Source organism: Microtus pennsylvanicus, chromosome 21 (assembly GCF_037038515.1).
Source record: "Microtus pennsylvanicus isolate mMicPen1 chromosome 21, mMicPen1.hap1, whole genome shotgun sequence".
In the NCBI taxonomy this organism is placed as follows: Eukaryota; Metazoa; Chordata; class Mammalia; order Rodentia; family Cricetidae; genus Microtus; species Microtus pennsylvanicus.
The window spans coordinates 12161396-12186226 of NC_134599.1; the positions used below are offsets into that span (position 1 = coordinate 12161396).

The 24831-nt window shown below is 43.6% G+C and overlaps 1 protein-coding gene across 1 annotated transcript in view; it reads left to right on the forward strand.

The window, feature by feature from the left end:
- Nucleotides 1–24831, forward strand: part of Chn2 (chimerin 2) — a 279371-nt gene that overhangs the window by 160708 nt on the left and 93832 nt on the right. Inside the window, exons 3-4 of the mRNA XM_075955097.1 lie at nt 1592–1647; nt 21783–21814. Of these exons, the coding sequence (XP_075811212.1) occupies nt 1592–1647; nt 21783–21814 (88 nt within the window). The remainder of the gene's footprint in view (nt 1–1591; nt 1648–21782; nt 21815–24831) is intronic.

Consider the following 24831-nt stretch of genomic DNA (forward strand, 5'->3'; position numbering starts at 1 on the left):
TTATAGACTTACTCTGTTTAAAATTAGGTTTTCCTTTTCAATATTCTGCATATAAGATGAACTTGGCTAGTTTCCAACCTCTATTTTCATGGCACTAGAGCCTGAAGGAATTGGCACAGGGTAGCCATTCCCTTAAAGAGAATAGTCAGGGTTCGGTTTCAGCTCAGAGGTAGAGCACTTGCCTAGACAAATAGGAGGCCCTGGGTTTAATACCAGCACTTAAGAAAGGAAGGAAAGAAAGAAAAAACAAAAGAAGGGATTAAAAAAGGAAGGAAGGGATGGATAGGGTAATTCAGATTAGTCCAACAGAAGAAAAATCCCTCCTTGTCATCTGAACAGTCTGAAAAACCCTAGATAATTGTCTGGCGAGCTGTGTTGTATGCAGTCATACATGTTTCATGCATGCCTGTGTTTTACTTCTCACTCATGTGCTGCAATAAAAAATACCACGAACAAAGGCAACTTGAGGAAGAGAGGCCTTGTTTACCTTCCGTGTCCTTACCTCAGTCAATTATGAAAGAAACTCAGGTCCAGAAGCTGGAGGCAGGAACAGAAACAGAAGCCATGACGAAGTGCTGCTTCCTGACTTGCTCTCCATGGCTTGCTCAGACTGTTTTCTTATATACCCCAGGACCACCAGTTCAAGGGTGCACTACCCATAGTTGGCCAGGTCTCCCATATCTGTCATTAATCAAGACAATGTCCTCACAGACTTGCTTCTAAGTCAGTCTTATGGTGGCATTTTTCTCAATTAATATTCCTCCCTCCAAATGACCCTGGTTTGTGAGGTGACAAAAAATTAGCTGGGATACATCCCTGTCTCTTAAGTAGGTTCAGATAATTATTCCTTAGATGTGAGAGCACCCAGGAAAGAGAAATGGCAACACATGGGAAGTGGTCAGTTGAATGAGAATCCATAGTGAGAGCCAGGGCAAAGGTGGAGGGGTGTGGGTGGGTGTGTGGGTGTGGGTGTGTGTGGTGGGGGCAGGTGGAGTGGGGAGACAGAGATCTAGGAAGAGAGATGGATACAGAGAGACTTGGTATTTCCTTCACTCACAGAATCCAGTGTCTTTGTACGTAACTGAAGTATTTCGGAAAATGACAGTCCCTGATGCCAGCTCTCCCCTGGCTATGTCAGAACCCATCAGAATTTAAATTCATGGAGCTTGTTATATCATCTTACACTGAGGTACTCACGAGCAGAATTTCATCTCTAAAATAATCAAAAGCATTTTACCTGCATCTAGTCTCCAAAAAAAGCCATAGCATGAACGACGCCAGCAACAATTATTAAGCTAAATTGGCTTTATAAGAGCAAAAAAAAAATCAATTTTGCCCGTTTGCATTCAGTGACTAATTTCCATATAAATGAGCTGACTCTGACTTCGCCTGGTCTGCAGAATGTGTCTATACCCTGGGTTAGTTTGTTTTTTTTTTTTAAATTGTTTTTTTGGTTGTTGTTGGTGGTGGTGATTTCTATCTATATTGTCCTGAGGATGAACCTCACTGAGAATATGTGAAGCTGTATTGCTTATGCAATGTGGTTTCCTAATTATAATCATCTTTTTTTGTTTTGTTTTGTTTTTGGCAGTGTATCAGCTGCAGCAAGAGGCACCTCGTCCCAAGAGGATCATTTGTCCCCGGGAGGTCGGTACTCAGCTCTTCTCTGTACACCTTGTTAAGTGTGATGAATTGGCAGCACGGGGCCAGCCATGCTGGAGGGACTTCGGGTTTCCTGGGGGGTGATTTCTATTAACGTTTGGCACGGTGTCACCAAATTGAATATCTTCATAACTCTATCTTGAAATTGCATGTTATCTCAAACCTGGTTTTACAAACTGAGAATCGAATGACTCACATTTTTAACAAATGCAGAGACAAACTAAACTCTTTGTAAATGCCATAAGATATATGATTGTTTTGTCTTACAGTTGTTCTGCTTCTTTAGTGACAATTTATTAGTATATATTAGTCAAATGCAATTACGAGTGTCAGTGTGACATTTTATATATTTATATAGTGTAGTTACTGCCATACCCCTCTTATCCCCATCCCTCTGATCTCCTTCTTCCCAACAAGCCCCATCACCCACCCTGTGTGTGTGTATGGGGCGGGGGTGTCCGGTTAGTTTCATTAGGACTGGTTGCAGGAGCTTGGGCACCATACAGAAAGCTATACACTGCTGAAGAGGATGGCTCTAGCTCTCCTAGCGACCGTTAATTGTCCATGAATCCCCAAAGAGGGGTGGGGCCTCATGAACACCTTCTCCCTGGGTGACAGAGATTGACAGGCCTGCTCTGTGCAGAGCCTGAGGTCTCGTGCAGGCTTCACAGATGCTTCGAGGCCAAGGATCTCCGCAGTCATATCACACTCAGGAAATGAACACTCTATTCCTTGTTCCTGCTCTTACGTTCTTCCCACCTTCTCTTCAGCGATGCTATCTGAGCTGTGATGTTTTGTTTGTGTTGTGGCATTCAACAATCATTTAAGTCTTGCAGTCTGACCTATCGGGAGCCGCTGCAGTTCATGGTCTTCACACTTTCAAAAACAAAACAAGCAAACGAACAAAAACAGCTCTCTAGGCAAAGATGACAACAGTGGCAATCCTTGGGTATACACAGTTGTTTAGAAGGCAATTTGATGCTTAGTTATATCATGTCCATTGAGCAAAGCAAAAGCTGTGGCTTAACCTCTAGGACTTTTGACCTCTCCATCTGTGACATGTGACCAGGTGTAAAAGGTCATGTTTTGGCTTTTTTAACATGTTCAGTTATGAAATGTTTCCAGAAAACTGATGAATACATGGGCATTTCCAGTATCCTAGTTAGCAAATTATTGTGGTTTTATCAAATTTACCTGAAATTTTTTAAATAATAAAGCTATTTGTGGAAAGTAACTATGTTTCAATCCTGAAAATAGCTTTCAGAATATACTCACTCATAAAAATGCCACCAAGCTCACAGAGGTTTCCACTGCCCTCTTTTGTTCGTCACTTGGGATATCAGCAAGATGTAGGTTCTGTGTATCACCATAAGCCTGTGGCTTACTGCATAAAGTTCAGGCTTCTGTCTCCAGCAGGGCTACATGGCTTCTCTCTGACTCAGCCTTCTTTCTCCCAGCATTCAGTTTAGTTTTCCTCGCCTCACTAAGTTCTGCCCTGCTTTGCAATAGGCTCAAAGCAGTTTCTTTATTAACCAATGGTATTCATAGCATAAAGAGGGGAATCCCACATCACCTCCCTTTTCTGTTTAAATAAAAAGGAAGGTTTTAACATTAACATAGTAAAATTACATAACAAAAGAGGTATTAAGCAAAAATTATAGTTACAATGTTTGTATCTACTTTTATCATAACTAAGGAAAACAATAATTATAACTATATATTCTTCAGCTCCATCAAAGACTCCAGAAGATATAGTGTTACCTAAATAAACAGGAAGTACATTGTAAGCAATTTCCAAAACTCTAGAATTGACAGAGACATCTCACTGCCTGAACAGTCACTCAAAGAGGACACAGAAATAAGAAAATGCCTGGCCCTTTCTGACTAGCCAGCCAACCTAGCTAGCCTACTTGGCAATTTTCAGACCATTTAGAGACCTTCTCTCAAAGAAAGGTATATGGATCTTGCATAATAGCACTACAGTTGCCCTCAGGACCACAAATACATATCTACATATGCACATACATGCATGTACCAATATACAGGATCACACATGAATACATACAATCAAATGAAATCAAAATAAAATTTAGAATACAACTAAGAATTTAAATATAATTAAGAACTACACTGGAGGCAGAAACAGAGGCTCACTAGCAAAGTTGAGCACCACCAACACCAGTGCTTCTAATAGTGAATGTTTGGCCAGGTGATGGTGGCTCATGCCTTTAATCCCAGCACCCGGGAAGCAGAGGCAGACAGATCTCTGTGAGTTTGAGGCCAGCCTGGTCTACAGAGCAAGTTTCAGGATAGGCTCCAAAACCACATAGAGAAACCCTGCCTTGAACCCCCCCCCAAAAAAAAGATGGTGAAGGGTCATTGTTCAGTGTCCGAAGATGTATATGGAACACTGTTAGTCCAGGTGTGTGAACAATAGCACAGAACCTGGGCTTCTGTAAGTTTGAATATCTTAATAAATGAGAGCAAAATGATAACATAAGTGTGTGAATGTGTGTGTTTGAGGCTTTAACTCAGAGAGAGAGAGAACCTTGTATCTCAAAATCCTGGCAACCATGACAGCTTTCCGTTCTCATGTCGCAGAAGCTCTTTCTGGATTTCAGGTGATGTTCTTCAGACATCCAGGATGTTGAGGATCTGCCATGCAGTCCTCACCCCCAGCTGCATCCAAGGATACAGTACGGTGTGGTTTTAAGGCTTCCCTGCATTTTAAACCATGCTTTTCCTCTCTCCACCTTGACTAATGTGTCTCAAGTAGATGATTGTTAGTTGGTGTTTGATCTACAGGTAGCTGATCCTTAGAAGTTCCATATCCCATGGCACATGAAACCTAGTGTGGAGTGAGTATCCATCAGTTCTATTTCCCCAGCAGGCCAGCCTGTAAGGCAGGTGTCAGGTATATTGGGTGGACTTTTCTGGGGGAACAGGTGCAGTTCTTAATGGTAACAGTAGGCCCAACATTGGTTGTCCTCCCGTGTTATGTTTACTGTGAGTGTTTTCTGTCTAAATCCTGGGACTCCTAGGACCTGGGCTCTTGGGATTGGAGGCCAAACTTCCTTTCTGACGCTCCTAATAAAGACACTGTTTAGTTAAACATCACTTTGCCTTGTGATGCACCTGCCTTCTTGGGGGAACCTGCCTACTGAAGACAGAATGTCTTCTCAATGGACTGTATGGGCAGAGAGTGAAGCTCTTGTAGCATGTGCACTAACTTGTAAGGTTTTTGTTTGAACAAGGAGTACTTGGCTTCTGATGTACATGTTTTTCTGGTTCAACTCTCCACACAGCTCTGCTCCCTCCTTCTTCATCTTCAGCCCATCTCCTCCCACTCCTCTACCCTGGTCCCTCACTGGCTGGCTCTACATCCTTATAGCCTTGCTCTGTCTCTCATTGTTTACATCATCCCAGGCTCTGCATCTCTCAGGATAGGAGCCTCGGCTTCCCTGGATCAATACACACATGTGTGAATGCAAAACGAAGTCCAGAGTGACAGAGATAGGAGACACTGTGACTCCAGGATAAATTTCAGGTCAGCCTGTCTTGTGAATCACTTGCTAGCCACAGTACCATTTCCTGACAGGTTTTTCTGAGCTGCTAGGTGTGAGGAGAGCAGGCTGACTCCATAGACAAGATCTGAAGAGCTAGCCAAGCCAGGAATGGGGAAGCTCAGCTGCAGAGGGCAGTGTGGACTTCTCCTGACTTCTTGCTCTGCCAATCACTTGCCATCTGTCTTACTCTTCTGGAGTGATAGAAGCCAAACCCAAGGTTAGAGATCTGCTTTGCTACAGATGTGACAAGCATCTAGTGTGGTGTCTGACACACAACAGGTACTCGGGTAATGAGCGAGAGCCAAAGCAGGTTCACCATGGAGAAAAGGCTTCGAGACTGTCGCTAGGGACAGCCAGGATGATGACAGTAGTCGCCGAATGTGGGAGCCAAGTGGCAGTGGTAAGGAACAGAGCAAGATGCCCAGGATGAAGAGACAGAAGGTGCCAGCAGCTGAACAATGGTGCCAATTATGCCAGTCAGAGTCAGCCATGGAAATAATGGTCCATTGCTTTCTCAAGATTCATCATGGTAAATTAATACTTACCCAGCCACCACAGCACCTGGCATTCTATAGGAATTTTTCAGAATACTCCTTGCCAAGAGACTCAAAACATTGCCTAGGAAACAAAAGTCTTGCTTGCCCTTTCTCTGAATTACCAATCCGTCACTTCATAAGTATTTATTAATGGCCAAGTATATGCTTGAGTAGTCTGGCAGCAAATGTGCAGAAAAATTTCTCCAAAATTTGTTTCTTTGACTGAGACCTCTCCCCGGGACTTCTGAGACCTCTACCCATCTGTCTGCTTGGCTTCTGAGGGTGCATTGTGCCCAGGTCATTAAAAGTCTCACTTTCAGAAGAGATTGGGCCATCTTCCCTCAGTAAGAGAGCTCCAGAAATCCTGGCTTCCCCCCCTCCCCGCCGCTTTCTCCTCCATTTTAGGCAGATGTCAGCTTTACTTCCAGATAGCTTTCCAATGGGTTCCAGGATCTCTGCCTGTCTGGGTCTCAGATCAGTGTCTCCTAGGACCAGGGCACCCATGATCCCCATGAATAAGCACCTGCCAGCTGTCAGATAGTCTTTGCTCGATCACCCTATTTGTTCTGTCTCTAGTACAGTGAGTCCTTCTCCTCTACAAAGGATACATTTGGAGACACCTGGTAGATACCCAGAGTGATGAGTGCTAATCTTGAGGTATAATCTACTTACCTACAATAAAGTTTAACTTATAAGTTAGACATAGTAAACGATTAACAACTTGTAATAAAATAGAGCAATTTTAGCAATATATTGTAATACAATACAGTATTGTAATAAAAGCTACTTTAAACTTCTGAATTGTTTGTTTCTGAACTTCTCCACTTAACATTTTCAGACCATGGTTGACTGAAGCCCACAAAAAAAAAGGAAAAAAAAAAGATAAGAGGGGAATAACCTGTTTAATATGCCTTCTAAAATGCTTTCTTAATATACATAATTATCACTTGTGGGTCTCTCTCTAGGAGAACAGAGGGATACTCCAGAGACTCCCAGCATTTCTGCCCATCCCTGGCATGAAGTGCCACCACGCAGTAGTGGGTAGTCAGTAACACACAGCAAAGTCATGCGAAGGGGGCAGGTATGGGTAACATAAGGAATTCTGAATCCTCAGAGGATTGCTAAGCGCTTATCAGGCTTGCCCAGTGCTGTCACCAGGGCGTTGAGTTAGACTTTTGGCAATTAAGGTGCTTACTTAAACCCAGTCTGATAACGTTTCCTGGAATGGCCCAGGTTTTTTTCTGGCCTTATCCAAAAGGCCAAAATGTCAAGACTTTCTGCATGACTAATTTAAAGTCAGATTCCACTGGCGTTGCGTAAGGACACACCACAGAAGCAGATATGCTTTTGTGACATAAATGACTTGGTCCCTCTGTCCACTTTGACGCTGCCTACAGAATAGAAGATTACAAAAGGCATGCCCAAAATGGAAACAAAGCGACGGCTTGTCATTTCAGCACTCCATTCTATACAGCTGATTTCCTGCTCCCTCGCCAGACAAGAATCTACTTGGGAAAACTCTTCTTTCAGTGCAATGTCAGTTATGGCGCTGAGGCATGCTGCGCTCGTGACCAGGACCAGCCTTTCTTCTGACTGTCCGAGGTTGCAGGGGACACGGGAGACATCGGCCCTTCTTGCTTGGCAGTCACCCCTCACTGCCCTGTTTCACCCGCCGAGGATCACTTAATTTTCCCTCCCCTCTTGGGGTGCATTACCTCTGCCTTCTGGAGTTTCTGAATAGCCTGTTTCTTCCTTTCACGTTTATGTGTAAAACTGTCCCTTGAGGCCCACTGAAATATTCTTCTTCATCCTGCATTTTAAGGTTTTAGTAGTCACCCCTCGGCTTCTCAGTCTTCGGCTATAGGCCTTGGTCCCTGGACAAGCAAGTGCCTGTGAGCAAGTCGTACTGATTGGCCAAATGTTTCCCAATGAACTCAGTCCATTTGCTCTCACAGATTTCAGCAACTCCAAGTGATTTTCCATTATCCCATCATTCTCCTGCTTTCCATGTTAATCATTGAAAATAAATGTTATAAAACGAAGTGCATTCTGGGAGGCTGCAACACTCTCTAGATGCAAGATACCCAGAGCTGGGGCAGCTCCTAAGTCCTGTGATTGATTCCACAAGCCAGGAACAAAAATCAATCCCGTTGCTCTTTAATTGGCTTTATGTGCAGTGATCAGAAGGCAATTGCTTCCCTGGTAGAAGAAGCATTTCCATTGCTTTCATCCGGGCTCTCTGTGCTGATCTCTTTCTTCCCTCTTACTATGGACACAACCAACAATAAAGTGTTTTTCCCATCAGTTTCTCGCCTCATCTTTCATCTTGCTCGCTATCACAATCAGCCTTCTCTCTTCACGCTATTTTGTCCTTCGTCAGACTTGCTTTGGTCTTAGACTGACTATAATCCAGCAGAAGAATTGACATATAAATTCCCTTTTTAAAAATATTTTATTTATTTATTTTTATTTATTATGTATACAACATTCTTTCTGCGTGTATGCCTGAAGGCCAGAAGAGGGCACCAGACCTCATTACAGATGTTTGTGAGCCACCATGTGGTTGCTGGGAATTGAACTTGGGACCTTTGGAAGAACAGACAATGCTCTTAACCGCTGAGCCATCTCTCCAGCCCCCTTTTTCTTAAAGATAAAGATTTTAACATGTGTCCCCCTTTCTTTTTCCTTTCCTTGGCTTTCATTAGATTAGATGAGAATGACTTGAGCAGCCAATTTCTGTTCTTCATCCTCAGGCCACCTCCTCCTGAGTCATGAAATTACAGGCATGTGCCACCATGCTCCATTTGGGTATCAAATCCATGCATGCTAAAAAAGAAGTCAAGCCATTGACCAGACATGGCTCTACAAGCCTTTAAATCCCAGCACTTGAGAGGCAGAGGCAGGCAGATTTCCATAGTTCCAAGCCAGGGGGTACATAGCGAGACCCTGACACAAGAAAGAACAATATTTACTAAGCTATGTCCATAGTCCTTTGTGCTTATTTTTAAACAAAAAGTTCTTAATAAAAAATAACTTGATCTCTGCTAATACATATCCCTCCCTCCCCTCCAAACAAGAGGAATTCACTCTCTTCAGAATATTTTGAAGGTCTTCTGTTAGTACAGACCCCCGGGTGCCTCTAGGAGGGGCACAGCCATTCTGAGGTGAACTCACAAGGGGAAAGAGGCCTCAGTTCTAGAGACTTGCTGTACAGTTCTGAAACTCAGGGAACACAGAGGCGGGAGGAGGGAGCAGAGCAGCAATGCATCCACACTTAAGTGGAACCTGGGCCGCGGAAAACGAAGGGACAGCCACGCAGCACCTGCTAGAGGCAAATTTTCTTGTAGATTCTCTAATCTCACACACAGTTTCTGTTTCTTACAATCTAACTGGGATATATGTAAATGCTCTTACACAATCACACTAGCGTGGTGCAGCTCACTCTCCCAGACAATGAAAGAACAACTGAGCTACCATAGCTCATGGCATGTATCTGCCATCCTCCCCTAGCCTGGGGCAGCATGACCCATTCCCATCACCTTCACAGTGAGGCAAGGCAGAGGTGACGCACTGAGACACAGCACAGAATCTCTGCTCTTTGGAAACCCAACTTCAGGCTGCCGCTATGGTTTGAAAGTCCCCTCCTACAGTGCTGATAACCAGGGCTCTTGAGCAGAACCTGGGTCATAGGGCACTGCCCTGGTGAATGGATTAATGCCTTTATGAAAGTAGTAGTTAGTTAACCACATATATGGATAAATTATGTAAACGGAAATCCAATGTGCCTTACCCCCAATGCGCGCGTGCGCACACACACACACATACACACACACATACACACACATACACACACATGCACACACACACACACACACACACACGCACGCACGCACACACGCATGCACAGAGGAGCTCTTACTTTAGCCTGTGATGTAGCTTGGAGATGGGAGGGGCCTGTGGGAAGAGGCAAGAGCAGTAAGAACACATAACCTCTGGGGTTTCAAATACATGGTTCCAGACTTTTGCTCCTTTAGTTAAACTAACAGAAATCGTGCTGACTAAGGCAGGTTGCACTTTTGCCCCTGATGGGCCTTGTCTTTTAGGGGAATGTAGTCTAGCTAACCAAGCGTCTTCATGTTTGAAAACAAATTTCAAATCTTGACTCTATTTTCCATCAGAAAAGTGTGGATAGTGAAATTTTAATCAGTCCAACTTTAATGTGATGACCCTAAATATCACCTGACTGCTGGGTTATAGTCAGTCTTCTGCTGCTGTGGGAGGTACTTCCTGTGCCCTGAGTCCTAACCCAATAGCTTCTTCTGTCCAGTCCCCTGTGACACTCCCATGGGGACAGACAACACAGGAGAGGTGAGACCACATTCCTACCAGACAGTCTGAATCCAGGACAGTGCCTCTCAAAGTGTGCTTCTGAGCCAGGTGAGGGTGTCACCTGGGAACCTACCGGAAATGCATATTGCCTGGTCCAGCCTGGACCTGCTGAATCAGAAGCAGGAGATGGAGGGCAGCCACCCACCCCATCTATGGCACATCCTCCATATGTCCTAAGGACCCAGCAATCAAGACTATTTCGCCTCCTGATACTGGTGGACCATCTCCATACTAGGTTTCTCATGGATCTCAAAGTAGACATCCAGACACCCCACGGCCCTCTTTGTTTCTTCCCCGTGTCCTTCCTCCTTCATGTTGTTTCTGCCCTTTGCAAGTGTCTTGCCTTTCTTATTTGCTAGGTCTAGCTTTCTCAAACTGTCTCATGTTTGAGGGACCAACTGCAAATCCTTGTTTGGATATGGTCTGTGGCCACTGTCTGACTCAGCCCTCCACCTGTTCTGGCTTTCCACTGCAGATACTCGTTTGTATTAAAGTTAACAGAATTAGTCAAGTTCACGTCTAATGCTTCATACTCTTATTTATTCATATTTTAGGTATTCTGTTAGGAACCTCACCTCTTTCGGGATAGTTCACATATTTTCTTTATCAGTGACTGTGCATAAAACATCCTGCTTGATTTCTTTCTGCTTTAAGAAAACCTTTGCCTTAATAAAAATAATAAATTCCTTATGGCGGTGCCAGGAATACCGTGACGAGCATTTCCACTCCCCAAGATCCTAATTCCTTCATTTAGTACTTCATGAGCAGCTCCTCATCTGGGGTTTGTGCGGTTGTTTTGCTAATAAAATCCAGCCCATAAATGATGCCCTCACACTCGCACCCTTGCCTTAGCTCCCGTTTCTCTGTTGTCTCCAGAATAATGTCCCCTGAGCTGTAGGTAAACCCTTACCTCTGCCTGTGCCCTTTCACAATCTCAGTCTTGCTGGACATCAGATCTAAATGAGCCCTATCTCCAGGTCTTGTTGGAGAAAACAGCAAGTTTCACTTTGGAGATGGTGTCTCTTCCTTCTGTCTTATTTACGTGGCCACTGTCGTCTTCCCATCTCCTGTGGAAGGAAATTAAATAGCCCAGGAGAAACCTCACATATTGGTTGGCATCCAGTACCTTGTGCCCTGTTGTGCAATTACACATCGATTGTGGGATGAATTGTTCCAGGGTCTCCCTGGCTATTTCTACCGTGCACTTAATTATGCTCTCTGGGCACCCTTTGGTTCAGTTGTGGTTCGCGAGGTTCCATGGGTTCTCAAGAACAGGCTGAACACTGTCTTGAGTACTCCCCATCTAAGGATACATAAAAGGCTCATGTGTATTTCTGTCATCTCTGTTGCTCACATATGTAAACCAGGCCCTTTCTGTCTTAGTACATAGCGATTTAAGTTGAAGCAGAACATCTTGTTTAAAAATTAAAGATGTCTTCCACTCAATGCAGCAAGGAAGGATGGACAGTTTTGTGTTTTTGTACTAAGTGTAAGGTTTTTGATAATGGGACACCTGCCTTGGCTAGCCTAGCTGAGGGATTGGCACACAAAACCCACTGTATTAAGTTTCATCAGAATATAACAATGTCTGGTCATTTCTGAATGAACCGAGTCCTTGAGACAGAGACTATCCAGTTCTCAAAGCCTAAACTCTTTACAGCCCAACCCTTGCCAAGAGAACTTTGCTGACCACTAATGGTACAGCAACATTAACTTTGAAGAGTGAGTTGATACACACAAAGCAGTTAGATTAGAGGCAGGCCCGGCAGCTGTGCCCAAAACGTACTGGCATTAATCTTGCCCATTCCCAAACACTGAAGATAGGAGGAAACATCAGCCTGTAGCTGAACAACTTTGCCCCCAGCCTGCCCTTCATGCTTAATGGATGCACGTTGACAGAAAGGCCAAGATAGCAGCAAAAAGCAGGCATTTGGTCCCCTTCTCCGCCGCCTGCCAATGGCAGCCTGCTTGCAAAAGTGACCAGTGCTGCTTAGTGGAGGCTGCAAGGCTAGGTGGAGTTGGCGTTTGTAACACTTCCTGGACATGCAGACTGTACTGGCTTTAGTTTCAGGAACAAAGCTGGTGTCACCTCCTATCAGAAGTTCAGTAGCCAATGAAGCTGAGTTATGATTTGTGTTTTAGTGATGGAGAGAAGAGCACGAAGTTCTCCACTCTGAAACCCATGGTTTTAAATGTCGGACTGATAGGCGATCAAGGATGAACAAATAGCTATGCTTCAAAATGCTATGGAGTGCCGGTGAAGTGTGCACGTGTCTGCTGTGAATACCTTTGAACCTTATATGTATCCAACCAACTCTGAAGATTCTCACACAAAAGCATCAAGAAAGCCGAGACTATTTGTGCAAGCAGAGAAGGCTGAGAAGCAAAGCTTCTCTGGGGAGCTAAACCCGGATGGATGGGAGACAGGCTCAGTGTCAGAGGTGCTGACAGTATCCAGGCCACATGGAATCCAGAATGATCGGAAGGAAGGACAAGCATGAATAAAGAGCTCTCACTATTTTATTTGTAACTGTGCTGGGGAGTTTTGGGCGGATGCCTACTTTAGAAGCAGTGTATTGAACTTTTTTTCTCTTGAAATAACAGAATAAGCTTCTGGATTTTAGAGAATCGTTGTGATGTAGAGAAATGAGTGCTGGAGCCTGAAATCAGGTTTGGGCTTCAATCTTGGCCCTGTTGAGCTTTTAGAGCAAACTGGTACCCACCCTGAGCTGCAGCTTCCGGCCCTCTGAGAAAGATGCAAAGGCACACCGCCCACAGCCTGGTGGAAGAACATCTCTAAAAGCACGCTGGGGGCAGGAAAAACCCTCACAGGAACATGAATTCTTAGCGTATTATCCCCAATGGCAAGACATGATCTTGGCAGGGTATACAGAGGGGGAGAGACAGAGACAGCCAGAAACAGAAGTAGACACACCGAGAGAAACAGGCAGATAAAGAGACAGAGCTGCTTTAATATATAAATCACAAATGTGCATACAGAACATAACAGATACACAGTGAGTTTATCTTCAGAATTAACGTTTTCATTGGGCAGGGGTTGCAGGGGCTTGTCTAAATACCCTTCAGAATAGACTATATATGCAAAAGAGATTAACACTGAATAAATCCTTTCTTCTGCATCCTAAGCTCCATGTGTCTCCTTTCTCTCTCTTTGCACACGCGTTAAGCTTTGAAGGAAAGAGTTCTCTAAGAGAAAAGAGGGCTTAAGCAAGTATGTTCACCGACCTGCCCCCTTGCTCCCCCAAAGTCAGCTGCAGCATCTATTCCATAGTTCAAGCTCCTTGGGTTTAGGAGGAATGTGGAGAATTTAAAGTAGTGAAGAGGAATGAGGGAGATGAACTAAGGACAGGAGTGGAGCCTTTTGTAGAAGGCTAAAGAGAACAAGGGTTATTTAGTTTGAGGAAGGGCATGCAACCAAGGGGCCAAGATCGCTTTTAATGACCAATCCTCTTCTCTGGAAAGGAGTCTGGGTTCTCGCCTGCACTGGAGACTCAAGCAAGGCAAGAAGCATAATCAGAAGCAAAAAAGATGCAGGGTCAGATGTATTGAGATGGACTTTCTATTCATGAGTCAATCTGGATTTTTAACTTATTTTACTCTTTACAAAGTTTATCTTAAAACATGACACTGCTTGTAGGAAATATCAGGAGGATGGAAATGCTGTCAGGGTAACTCCATTTAAAGTGTACACACACACACACACACACACACACACACGCACGCACACAGTCTATTTTTAAGTAAGCTTATAAAATTATATTTCCCTATAAAGTTTTCAAACGTTCTGAGTGTTATTTATCTTTCCTTAGCTCTCACCCTGTGTTAAACCCCTCCCCTGTGAGCCCGTCTATTTTCTCCCTTTCATAGCTCCTGTGCCCTAGGATCCGCTTCCCTAGAGTCCCCCACCCCCACCCCGCCACCACACCCCGTGCTCCTTTCCTACTTTCTTGGCTTCTGCAGTCATTTCAGGTTAGATGTTCAAGGCTGAACATTCAGAGCTAGGAGCCACAGTTAGAAAAGAGCAAAACTTTTGTCTTTGGGCACCAAGTACAGTGTTTGCAAGGGTGTAGAGGAGATGCTACTTTTCAATTGAGAGGTCCAAGAAGAACCAACTAAGTCATGTGGGTTTCCCTCCAGCAGTGAGGGACCTGTGAAGAGTTTGTAGCAACATTCAGCAACAGGATGAGGCTTGTCTTTTCTGACTCACTATAAAACATAGATCTGGGGACAAGGGGGAGTTCAGGCAGGATCAGTGAAAATACTATTTTGATGGACCAGGAGAGAAGATTCATGATGGCGGACAAAGAGAGAAAGAGACAATTGTAACAGCAACTAAGAGAAATACAACACAGGATGGGAGAGGGTGCACTCCTTATGACAGTGTCCAGGAGCCTTGAGGAAGGTCATTCAGAGATGCTGAAACACTAGGCATAGCCAACAGACTCTCTGTACTGTCCCTTTGAAGGGGCTAGAATGGACAGCGTTGGAGATTTTATCACTGCGAGGGTCAGTCCAATGATACCAGCAGACTCAGTGTTTCTGTTGTTCCATTTTCTTTTGTGCGTTGGAAATTGCCCTTCCTCTCCATGTAGATTATCAGCTGGATCCTGGTCTATATGTCATCCTCATTCCTTTTCATGAACTTCAAGTCACATAGCCTTGCAAGCCTTCCTCTGCTCATGTGGAAAATGGGAATGTTAGCCCCCACCGGGCCTGCTTGTTGGGCATCTGTACTAAAGGAACCTGGACAGTATGTCTCCTCCTCTACCTATCCCAGCCCAGCCTTTAGGGATGCTCTGGGTCACGGGTCTGTAGGCCTGAAAAGAAGATTAGAAGCAGAAGCCCAGGCCCAAAGTGCAAGGGAGAATACGGTTTACAGGTGTGCCTGCATGTGATTGCAGTTCAAAGGTATACAGAAGAAATCTGGGCATCGCGTCTCCCCCCATTATGATTCGTGTTCTATGACTGCTTATCTAATGAGTTCTAGAAAATCCTCACTTCACCGAAGTCCATCCTAGAGAAATAACTAGACAATGCTTCAGCCTCTTGTCCCACGGTGTCTTTTGGGCTTGGGTGCTGCCTGGTGGAGGCTGTTCCAGCCCACCATCTAGGGCAGAGTTGCTGCGGAGTCCCACAGCAGCAGGGAGCTTCTGCGGCCGCAGGTCACATATGTGGGTCATGTAACTGGTTATCTGCCCCACCCTTAGTTACTCAGATTTTTCCTCTAGTTTTTGTTCGTTTGTGGCTTATGCTTTGCATCATTTATATTCCTTCCCGTCAGGGAGTAGGTTCCCTTACTAATCTTATTAGCATTTTAGTCTGATCTATTTCTTGTTCATCTGTGCTGCTTTGATTTGTTGGTGGCCTTTCATAAGTATTGTCTTATCCTTAATCATACTTTTATAAATGACCAGTCTTATAAAAAAATAAATATTTTTCTATAGCTTTCCTTTAACTCCATTCTGTGTGATCCGCTCGAAGTAGTTGCTCAGTTGAATTTTGGTTTGGTAGTCACTTTGCTTGGGAACAGTCAAAAGCATGAAGTTCTTTTATTCTTATACAGGCTTTTCCACTACTGCCGTCTTAGATAGGACATTCTGTCGCGTGTTCAGCAATATTCCAGGCTACAGACCTACGAGTCAAGACAACACTGTCTGTAGCCTTTGCTGAGTGTGCTCAGGGTATGTGTGGGGTGGGGGGCGGTGCAGGGTCATTTATTTCACAGTCAGGAACTGTATATATATTTATATATATCTTTTATATATAAGTATCTTTTTCTATATAAGTATCACTAATTTTTAAATTAAATCCCCAGGAAAATCGAAAGAAAAGTTAGAGGCAGAAAGCAGAGCAAATGAACGGAACTGCTCTGGTTCGTTTGTACGTCTTCTGTGCATTAACTGTTTTCACGCAGTCCTAACACTGCCTAGCCTTGAACTCCCAGGACAGGCAGAGCCACAGTGACTGCTAAAGTTGGTCAAGAAAGTCTGGACAGTTGGGTTTTTTTTATTTTTCAAAATTTATTTTTATTTCATGTGTTCAAGTGATTTGTATGTATGTATGTGCACCACATATGTGTAGTACCCATGGAGGCCAGAAGAGGGTATCCGATCCCCTAGAATGGGTGCTGTAATCCATCGTGTAGGTGTGAGTACCCACAGGTCCCCTGCAAGGACAGCTAAAGCTTTTAACTGTGGAGCCATTTCCTCAGCCCCAGACAGGAGATGGCTATAACACATTCTGTTAAAGAAAGGAGGGAGTCATCTCTCAGAGTTCAGTCACAGGTTCAGAAGACTTAAAGTGATGCCCCGGGCAAAATAAGACTCTGGGGCTAGGGGTGGTGGTGGTGGTGCACGTTTTTAATCCTAGCACTCGGGAGGCAGAGGCAGGTGGATCTCTGTGAGTTCAAGGCCAGCCTGGTCTACAAGAGCTAGTTCCAGGACAGGCTCCAAAGCTACAGAGAACCCCCCTTCTCTCTCTCTCTCTCTCTCTCTCTCTCTCTCTCTCTCTCTATATATATATATATATATATATATATATATATATATATATATGTATGTATATGAAATAAGGCTCTGGATTCTAGAAAGCAGTGGGGATTTGGGTGTGCTCAGTTTTCACTTCATACCATGCACCTTAAATTAGAAGAATGAAAATTCCTTTTATTTTATTTCCTTTTCAGCAGAGATCTTTGGTTTCTAATTAGAAAGGCATTAACCATCTTTAGCTTTTGTGGAGAGAATCGCCCCAGTATGACCAGTTCTAATCTCCCATCAAAGGCCTTTTCTCCCACATTTGATGCGTATTTCAAAGAACCCAGCAGTCTGGCTGCTTCTTGCAAGAGGTTCCTAAATTAGGTTCTTAAAATTATTTCTGTTAAGTATAAACTTAACATATACCAGCTGCTGAGGGATTATAGAACTTTGCTCTTTCCCCCAATAATTGGAAACGTTGTTTACAGAAGGCTCAACGATATTCTTGAAATGTCTTTGTGTTGAATATAAAAGACTATGTGTTTATCTAAGCAACAATAATCTGTCTATAAAGAAACTCATTTAAGGATTATACCTCCTGTCTCTCCCAGTGCATCTGTCACCAGAATGTTCTCCTGGGCTTTGCAAATTGCTGAAAAGTCTTCCTTAAAATTAGCGAAATAAATTGGGGGACAAACCTGCTAGTTTGGGAAGAAATATAATTCTAAATCACAGGAAAAGAATGCAAGACTCAGAATATCAGGCAGTTTTATCACAGTTCTTGTTGACTAACTGGCTGATAGAAATCAAATCACTGAGGAAGGTTTTAAGGTGTTCAGCCCCAGCAAAGAGAAAATCAGGGTCCTCCAGATGAGCAAATTAGCTAAAATGAGGAGTTTGAGGAGCCAACCAAGGCTTTGACATACTTTGTCTTTTCCGGAACAGCAGAGAAGCTCTGGGGCCAGGGGTGTCATGCAGAGGTTGGTGCTAGCTCTGAGTCCTCACCTCCTTGTGCTGTAGAGAACTTAAGGAGATAATGCATAGAAAACACAGAGCATGTAGCAACACCCGGCAGTGTAAGACCATTGCCCGGACTGTTCCAAGTCTTGTGGTTTTCATAGGCAATGCCTTATCTGATCACTGAAACTGTCATATTAAAATAGCATCTCTTGATAGTACCAATATTACTAAAGATTGAAGAAAATGAGATGCAAAAATATTTAATAACCTCTCGAGGGTCATGCTGCAGGTAGCTTCACAGTGAGGAAAGACCTGCATCCATTTTCTTCCCTGCATTGATCTCTTTGCTCTATGAACACTGACTGTCAGCTATAATGGCTTACTAGCCATTTAGCCATCATCTTTCCTCAGTTCAGAGGTTTTTGGATGCCTGGCACCTTCTAAGATCCTAAGACTTTAGTGACTCCTCTTCGAGGTGCAGATTCAAGCTCCATGGTAAGGGCAAGACTCTGGTTTTGATGACTTGGTAACACCCTTTTCTGTGATACTTTGAATAGAAGCATGCCAGCCTGTGGAAGGTGTCTTCTCCCAAGCTCCGTGTTATCCTTAGTGGCTTGAGTTTAAATATAGAGGACTATCCCTTGCCCCTGAGGAACTGTAGTTAGTGTTTAATAAACTTAGGCACACCAAGGGCACTGCCAACTCTGTTGCAGTTAGGGAGTAATGTAGACTTAAGTATCTGTCCCACCTGGTCCCACAGCCATTCACCCACAGCCTGGTCCCCAAATAAACACAGAGAGACTTATATTAATTATAAACTGTTTGACCTGTTAGCTCAGGCTTATTATTAACTAGCACTTTCAACTTAAATTAACCCATAATTCTTATCTATGTTTAGCCGTGTGGCTTGGTAACCTTTCTCAGTGAGGCATTCTCATCTTACTTCCTCTGTGTCTGACTGGTGGTGTGTCTCTGCCTTTCCTCTTCCCAGAATTCTCCTTGTCTGGTCACCCTGCCTATGCTTCCTGCCTGGCTACTAGCTCATCAGTGTTCTAGCAAACCAATATGAAAGATAAATCTTTACAGTGTACACAACAGGATAACACTCGGATATTTGACAACAGAATTCATTGTTTATTTTTATTATATAGTATGAGCTCATACTATATAATATAAATGTATGTGTTTATAGTGTATATTGCACATGCCCACAGGAACACACGAAGGACAGAGGAGGGCACTAGGTATCATTCTCTGCCTTACTCTTTGAGAGGAGGTTGATGACATCTCCAATCTATTTAGCTCTAAACCTCACAGAGGCATACATATGCATTCCTCTACTGAGAAACAATTAGAAAATCAATCCTACAATGCTTTAAATTACATAAATATTCTTATTACAGTGCTCAATGGTTATTTAGGAGAATTTTAGTAACATTTAGAAATTTGATCTTTTAGGATGTTTTAGCAATAATTTGATACTTTCTGCCACCTAAGCAGTTTATAGGCTCTCCCTGCCTAACTCATGTTGTAGGATTGCATGAGACTCAGATGCATAATAGTCCTGCCTATTTGCTCCACCCAGTTCAGCATGATGGAGACATGTTCACTGCCTCTGAGTGCCATGCGCATTGCCCCATTTCATGCACACAGAGGGTCTGTGTTGTCATCAAGCAAGTTATAGCACTCTGCTTACAAACCCCATTTAATGCTCCATAGCCAAACCTCCTCAGAGTTTGTACTGGCAGCAGAACCTAGGAAGTGGTTCAAAATCACGTGGCTTTTTTTCTGCTACTGCTGAATCAGGAAAACCTCTCTTAGAGGAGCCACGATATTAAAGCCAGGCTTAATTCTGTTTCTTTTTTTCTTTTTTGTTCCCTAGAATTTCTTCCCAAACTCTCTCAGGTTTTAAGTGGATTTTCGTTGGTCTCTTTAACACCAATTTGTAGTGAGAGGCTGCTAGTGTGTTCCCAGCTTCCCTTGCTTGTTTGGGCACTAATTTGTTTTATGAAGGCCTCTTGTTTATTTCCTGGCATCCCAGACTCCCAAAATAACCACACAGAAACTGTATTAATTAAATCACTGCTTAGCCAATTACTTAAGCATAATGCTAGCTAGTTCTTACATCTAGATTTAACCCATTTCCATTATTTTATATTTTACCATGACGCTCATGACCTACCAGCAAGGTTTCAGAATGTCTCTCTCTGGCGGCAGCTCCATGGGTTCTCTCCTGACTCCTCATCCCTTCTCCCAGCATTCAGTTTAGTTTTCCCCACCTAGCTCTATTCAACCCTATCAGGCCAAGCCAGGTTCTTTATTAACCAATGGTATTTACAGCATACAGAGGGGAATCCCACATCAAAGGCTAAGTCCTAAACCTAATGCATGTGCTGTGTGTTTTCTTAAGTGATGAGTGAGCTGAAGTGCTTGTTTTCTTATTAAGAATCAATTAGATTTAACAGTTATTGACCTCTTGCCTACATTCCAGAAGTTTGGAGTTACCTTTACCTACTCTGCTATCCACATGGGAAGATTGATTAGTTATTCATCTCCTGAGGGAGAACTGAGGGGAAGGAATGGAACAGGGTTCAAAGCTACCCTCAGATTTTTACATCTTGTGTCACAGATTAGCCACAAAGATAGGAATGAAAACTTTTTTTTTCTAGAGAATGAACCACTTCTAATTTTAGGATATCACACCTCCAAGAATGGAAAGAGATTTTGCCATTGTGCATTGCCTACACCCATTAGCTTTTCTAGATCTAAATTGTCTCTGTGGCACATGGATGTGGCAATTGAATATCAGTAGTATGATGTAAATAAGAACTTCAAAAGCCAACAGAGTGATATCAGTGACAATGTTCAGCTCATACTTTAAAGGTTACTGATGTGTGACAGCTGAGCAGAGCATTTCTAGAAAAGTCACCTACTAAGAAGGGGCCTCTTCACACACTCTGCTTTGATGATTATATCATTGAAACATTTCTGCACAAAAACATGGACCAGACTTCACACCTCGAAGATCAAGAGTTATAGCAGCCTTTCAGCTGAGTGCTTTTCAAGTGTGAGATACACGGAAGAGAGAACGTGTGTTTAGAAGTGTCTAGGTGATTAGCTATGTGCAAGCTGGATTTGTCTCAGGTACATTGTGAGGTGATGTTCTGGATACTTCTTCTGAACTTTCCTCATGGCCTGTAACATCCTACGATCCTGCTGGATATAAAGGAATTGGAGGTATACCAGGAACCTGCCTGATACTGGAAATTCACCCATTGTGCCTATCTATGAACCTTGTTGGTAGAACCGTCTATTTGGCTGTAGACAGATCTGACGATAGACAGACAGAAAAATCTGTCAGGCTCATCTCTGACACCAGTGAACAGACACGCATTTGCTCCCAAATGTTCAGCCATCAATAAGACTTCTAGCTTCACATGGTTCAACTGTATTTGGACCAAGCAGGACCAAGAGCCAAATGTGAAAATCTGTGCTCATTTCTTACCAAGCCAATACTGGGAGTATCAGAAAGTAAAGTTCTTATGTGGCAGATGACATGTTTGAGCAAAGAGGGTGCAGTAATTTCAGTCTTGCCCTCCGTGGGCTGTGCCTCTGGTACCAAATGAACTGGGGCCCATTACTAGGCATTTGTTGAAAATAATAAAGAATGCTAGAATCCCAATTTTGTTTGAGAAGGAACCAAATGATATTTGCTTTATGTTGTTTCCAGGTGCAAACCCTTGTTTATTTATAAATACAAAACAAAACAATTAAATGAAGATTGAAATAAATGCTTATGTTTTATTCATGCTAGAGGTATCTGTCTTGTCTTTTAGAGTGAAGTTAAAATATCTTTATAAATCCCTTACTGTTATAATGAGCAACACTTTGTTTCCTTTGGGGGAAAAACTGTTATCTTTTCTGAAAATTCTTTATTCGGTTCATTTGGTTTGGATGGGAAATGAGTCTAATGAATATAAAAATGCAATAATTCTGGATTGTTCCTATCCATTAGGATGTGTTGATTAATTCCAAAGTTTCATGGATCTCTGGTTTGGTGAATGAATCTATAATAAAATTACAACCAGGACACTAGCTGTTTATCTGAATCACATTTTTATCTAGCTGATTTGAATTTAAATGCATTGTTAACATTTTCCTTCTTTTTAATACAGGTGGAAAACAGACCAAAATATTATGGAAGAGAGTACGTATTATACTATTTCGTGTTTTAATAATGTAATAAGCAGTCGTTTCATATGTCACTCAAATATTAACTATTAAATATTCCTTAACGTGGTCTTCATCACATGTCCATTGTGTAAGAGTTTAGTAAGAAGAATAAATGCAATCAGACACCTTTGTATTGAATTTTTCTTCCCACATCTGGGTGTCTGGTTTCCACTAAGGTAGTGAAGTGGGGGAGTCCTGTGTTGCAGGTCCTCTCCTGAGAGCCAGCTTCCGGGTGCCTGGCCAGTGTTGAAATGGAAGTCTCGCCATCAGCATCTTATTTATTGTCTACCCTGATGCAATCAAACCCTTGGATGCCCATACCCCTACACTACAGCTGAATTCCTGGCATGAGCGTCATAGCACAGTGGTCAAGAAAAGCATCTTGTTTCCCCTGCAGTGTCAGAAAACCAAAAGGGTCACTCTCTAGACTTGATTGCATCAGCCAGACTGCAGCTAAACTCCCCTTCCACACAGCCACATTCTGTAACTCCAGCTCCAGCTTTGCTTGGCCTCCTAAGGAGACTAGCACAAGGCAAACACCATGACTAGGAAAGGCATTTGCAGTCTGAGGACACCTTAGAGAGCAAGGGACATGGAATGGCTCGAGGAGGGAAAGGTACCTAAGTCACCTCTCTTCCTAACGTCAACCTAGAGGCGTGATGAGAACAAACCTTTCAAGTCTACCTCCTTTGCGCTCTCAGCCAGTCCAAGACCGTCCCTCTCATCCTCATATCCAGAAGAGCCTCAGCTTCATGGCTAATGGACAGTTTGGTCATCCTAGCCCAGAGCTCCTTCCCAGTGGACACAGCTGCATCCCAGACCCTTTCCTATCAGGATCTGAGCCTCCAGCCAGCTCCTCTCAAGTACCCACGCAGGAATGCAGGCTTCCCCTCTCACCCACCCTCCTACCACCTTGCTACTCCCCTACCCTCTGCCTCTGACAGCTAGACTGTGTTGTCTCCTGGATCTGACTTGGGGGGTTACTTGCAAACTGCACAATTATTTTTTTTTTAAAGAGAACAAACAGGAAAATCTACCACATACAATTTTGTGCCTGAATCTCACAGGTACATTATTTATTAAATGTTTTTTTTTACACAAAAGTTTTGATTGAATAATCTTTTCTATTTTCTCTTCCAACCTGCCAAATCCTGTGAGCAAAGAAGACAGGAAAGCAAGGAAGTGTTTTCTTAATCACAAAAGAATATTTTATATTAGAGGAGGATTGATGTAAACCTTGCAAGGTTCGGCTCCTCTTGCTTTAAAAAATGAAGTTCTCTTTCCTGTCTACTCAGAAAGCATTGCAGGTGCCCCTAAGGAAGCATGTGTGTGTGCTGCTCAGGCAGGAAGCCCCGGGTGGGTAACAGTGGGCGCCTCTGGGGAGGCAGAATACTTGTTTCTGCGTTGTTTAAACTTGCACATCCTTTGTACCTGTACCGTCAACATTTCAATCCTGAATGCCCCCACTGTGAGCTCCCACTTCCTTTCTTATTTTTAATTTTTAAGAGTGTGTGTGGTTTGTCCACATAGATGTCCGTGTATCAAGTGTGTGCTTGGTGCCCGCCCAGGCCAGAAGAGGGCATCCGATGCCCTGGGCACTGGAGGTGCAGAGTGAGCTGCCATGTGGGTGCTGGGTCCTGTGAGAGAGCAGCAAGTGCTCTTAACTGCTGAGCCATGTCTCCAGCCCCTGCCATTTTCAGTTTTACTACTTTGTGCCTTGGGAAAATAAAACAGAAAAATAGATGGTGGGAAACACCCCCAACTCTCCCCATTGAAAGAGAACCATTGTTGCCTTTTTCCCTTTATCCGGAGATTCTGAATTGTTAAACTGTGCATAAGTCACAGAGTGTTTTCAGCCACACACAACTGTGTCTTCCTTTTTTGGACTCTTGGACCTGATTCTTGACACCCACCTGTCTCTCTGGCCATCTCTTCCATTTCTGGCTCAAGAAAGCTAGTACTTAACTGCCCTCCTGCTTTCAGACTGAAGCCCTCTCAGGCCACCGCTGTCCTATAGCAGGACAGGGTGCCAGGTCCCTGTGCCCTCTGTCGTGAGCCCCTTACCCCAGTGCCCCACTTGTGCCCTACTGCGGCACCTGCTGGTCTATTCTAGACGCTCTGTCCTCATACCTCCTCTGGAGCTCTTCATCAAGGCCACCGCCAGCCCCCCTGCCAGGGCTGCCCTTACAGCTCAGCACTCGTCCCCAGTGTTCCCCCAAAGCGCTGCTCTGAGCACTGGGTCCTGAGATTTAAAACCGAAACTTGGCAGAGCATAAACCTCTTTCTCCACAGGCTATCGTTGCCTTCACCTAAGAGCTGAGCTTTTAGTGCAGGGTCATTGATGCTTCTGCGTCTTTCCTCCATGCTCCCCACACGCAGACCAGAACATCAACTGGAAGAGACCAGTATTGAAAAAAAGAAGTATTAAAAAAGAAAATTAGGAACACACACACACTCATACTTCTTCATTGACACACATGCACGCATGCACGCACACACAGACACACACACACTTCCATATACACATATGCATACACACCTCCATTACATTTGTGCTTAATACTAGGCTTTGTGTTCTTAGTGGAAGGGGGAGGGGAAACAAAGGTTACATTTTTATAAAATTCTTTATATGATTTCCCCCCCCCCCCAAAGTTTCCTTACCACTAGGTAATTCTAGAAAGAGGTGTTTATCCCTCTCCCAAGAGTTTAGAGTCCCTGGGCACTGGCCTCTTTCCATACTCAAGGTCTCTTCATCTTAGACACACGAAGGTTAGAATTGCTAGTGATAACAGAAAAACAAGGGGAAAAAATGGGTGTGGGAGTACCCTCAGGAGAAGGCACAGGCAGGGGGATCTCTGTGAGTTTGATGCCAGCCTGTTCTACATAGTGAGTTCCAACACAGCTAGGGCTACACATTAGAGAGACTGTCTCAAAGCAAGCAAACAAACGAAAATCCAACCCAAAGAATTGCTAGCGATGGCTGTGAGCTTT